This window comes from Brassica oleracea, chromosome C9 (genome assembly GCF_000695525.1).
Source record: "Brassica oleracea var. oleracea cultivar TO1000 chromosome C9, BOL, whole genome shotgun sequence".
Lineage (NCBI taxonomy): Eukaryota > Viridiplantae > Streptophyta > Magnoliopsida > Brassicales > Brassicaceae > Brassica > Brassica oleracea.
The window spans coordinates 41,016,089-41,018,528 of record NC_027756.1 but is presented as its reverse complement, the minus strand read 5'-3'; the positions used below and the strand labels follow the sequence as shown (position 1 = coordinate 41,018,528).

General features: G+C 36.9%; 1 protein-coding gene across 6 annotated transcripts; it reads left to right on the top strand.

Annotated features, from left to right (window-relative positions):
• The first annotated feature begins 675 nt into the window (after nucleotides 1-675).
• On the top strand, nucleotides 676-2,160 carry LOC106316835. 6 transcript variants are annotated; one of them, XR_001264989.1, is made up of 3 exons: nucleotides 676-935; nucleotides 1,370-1,575; nucleotides 1,864-2,160. XR_001264989.1 is itself a non-coding variant. In XM_013754699.1 (3 exons), exons 1-3 carry the CDS (start codon nucleotides 719-721, stop codon nucleotides 1,876-1,878), a joined length of 390 nt encoding a protein of 129 aa, XP_013610153.1. In that variant the 5' UTR covers nucleotides 676-718; the 3' UTR covers nucleotides 1,879-2,160. The 6 variants fall into 6 exon arrangements, 3 of the variants coding, with proteins under 3 accessions (XP_013610153.1, XP_013610152.1, XP_013610151.1); XR_001264990.1 differs by having other exon boundaries at nucleotides 1,367-1,575; XR_001264988.1 differs by having other exon boundaries at nucleotides 1,358-1,575.
• Nucleotides 2,161-2,440: the final 280 nt, after the last annotated feature.

Below are 2,440 nucleotides of genomic sequence, written 5' to 3'. Positions count from 1 at the left end.
TGTTTGGATATTTTTTAGAATATCAAACTAACCGATTACCGAAACAAACTGAAAACCGAATTTCGTTACCTAAATTTCGAACCGAAGTAACCAAAAACCAACATTTTCGGGTCAGTTTGGTTCAGTTCGACAAGTTTGGTTTGGTTAAAAACTTCATCCATATATAAATTATATTTTAAAAGTAATCTTACGTTACCTCAAATAATATATTCATTTCAGTCATAATAAAGTTAAGCTCCACTTCGAATTGAGAAAATCGGTTCTATTTGATTTGCAAATTCTTGCCATCTTCAGCTTTTAGTGTTTCAAATAGATCTCATTTATTTTGTTTGTCGTGGGCTTAAGTATGGATGATTGGATTCACATATAACGGTTTTCATGGAGTTTAAAACGGGAAGTAATAGTAAACTTAATAGCTCAGCCTCAGAACAATAAACCAAAAATGTTTAGTTATGGGCTTACTCTAGGCCCATAGAGATCCGAACATTTACAAAACATGTGTGTTTATATCCAGAAAATATCTGTACAGCTTAAGTTCGGAAACACACATGTCGTTTCCTTCAACACCCATCTGTCAAAGCATCGTAAGACGTGGCGACACGTGTGACGAGACGGCCTTTAAGCCCTTACTTGTAAAACAAGTCCTCATCTTCTTCTCTCTGTCGTTCGTCGGTGGTATCACTACCGTTCATCGTTTTGCCGAAGCACAAGAGATTGAATGAACATGGAGGGAGCAAAGAGAACTCCACTGAGCGCGAGAAAGAAACACAAGAGGAAAAGCAAGAGACTTGTCAGGAGTATCGTCACCTACCTCAAGTCCGATGCATACTTGTACGCTCCTCTGTTTTCCGATTTGTCACCGCTCCCGCCGCAGATACATACGCCTCCACCGTCTAACTCCGAATCTTCTAAGGCGGAAGACTTGCCTGTTGCAGGTAATATAAGATGGTTCTTGAGTTAGTGTAGAATGTGATGTGATATTGTCGGGACCGGCCCTGAGCATAGGCTGGTGAGCATTGGCCTATATCCCTCAAATTGTTTTGGAAAAATTCACATATATATATAATCTCCAAATTTGTAAAAAAAACAAAAAACAAAATATATAAACATTTACTAAATTGTCTATACTCTAACTGTTGATGGGTGTCAGTATTGTGAATATTATATGTACAGACCGATGAACTCGCCTGGTAATTAGCTTAAAGATGAGAGCTTTGTAACACATTACTAGGCATCTTCTCTCTCTATGAGAGGGTATGATAACAACCACCGTAGTGTTAGTATATAGATAGGTGAATATATAAATTAGTTTTGTTCAGTATAGATTAGATTCTGCATTGGCTCTTAGATAGATTAGACTGTGAAGCAGGTACATCGAAAATCACGAACTTGGTTACGATGGAAGTATCAACCATGAGGGAAGATAACAGGAATCTCAGGTCAGACACTGCAGACCATGCATTGCATAACGGAAGGATCAGCTCTTCGAAACGATCACTTGTCATCTTAGACGGACAACGAACTGGAGTAAGCCGTTGAAACAGATCTGTCACCACTTTTTTTTGTCTATTCCAAGTATGTTGTTCGATTCCCCTAATAATGTTATGTTAATGGAACTTTACTGCTTAGTAACACTCATAGTCTAATCATTCACCAGTGTCTAGTGGAATATTTACATGGAAGAAACTTATGTCTTTATGTTCTGAAGACAGCCTCGTGCCTACTATAAGCTAGACTAGGATAAGAGCTGTGTACTTTCTCCAAATTTTGTTTAACATTAAACAAGACAAGGCTGCTTGTCAAAATATCTGTTAAGGCTAATGAGAGTAGTACTAAAATGTTTTTTTCGTTGTTATATGACAGAGGAAAAGACGGTGAAGCCAGATCCAAGGGGAGTTCCGATCAAGTGAGGTTAATGTGTAGACATAATAGCCAATGTAATCATTGTAAAATACAAATTTAATTAATTAGATGCGATAGTTACAAGAGCTCTTGGAGAGGAGAAGAAGAATAGGGTTTATCGTGTGATTGTAAAGCGTTTCTTGTTGATAAGCTTTTTAGGAAGTGATGTATGAATGAGGATGACAAAGATGTGTCCTGTCTGAACATATTGCCATGTTACCCTGTCTAGTCTTTCATAAGTAGTTGTATGTCAAGAAAACCGGAATAGTTTGATTTTGAAACAAACCATTTTAAATATATTTATAATTATTCAGATTATTGCACTTTCTTTTTCAGCGTCTGTTATTTACTGATATTGATCTACCAAAAACATAAAGTATTACGTGCAAAACTTACATTTTGAAGATGAATATCTATTCTTATCTTTTAAGGAGTTGAAACTAAAACAGTAGGATCCAGAACCAATTTTGTGAAAATGGTGAAAAGGACCGAAGCTGGAGAGGAGAAGAGGAAAGGGTTACAAGTAGTGATCGTGTGC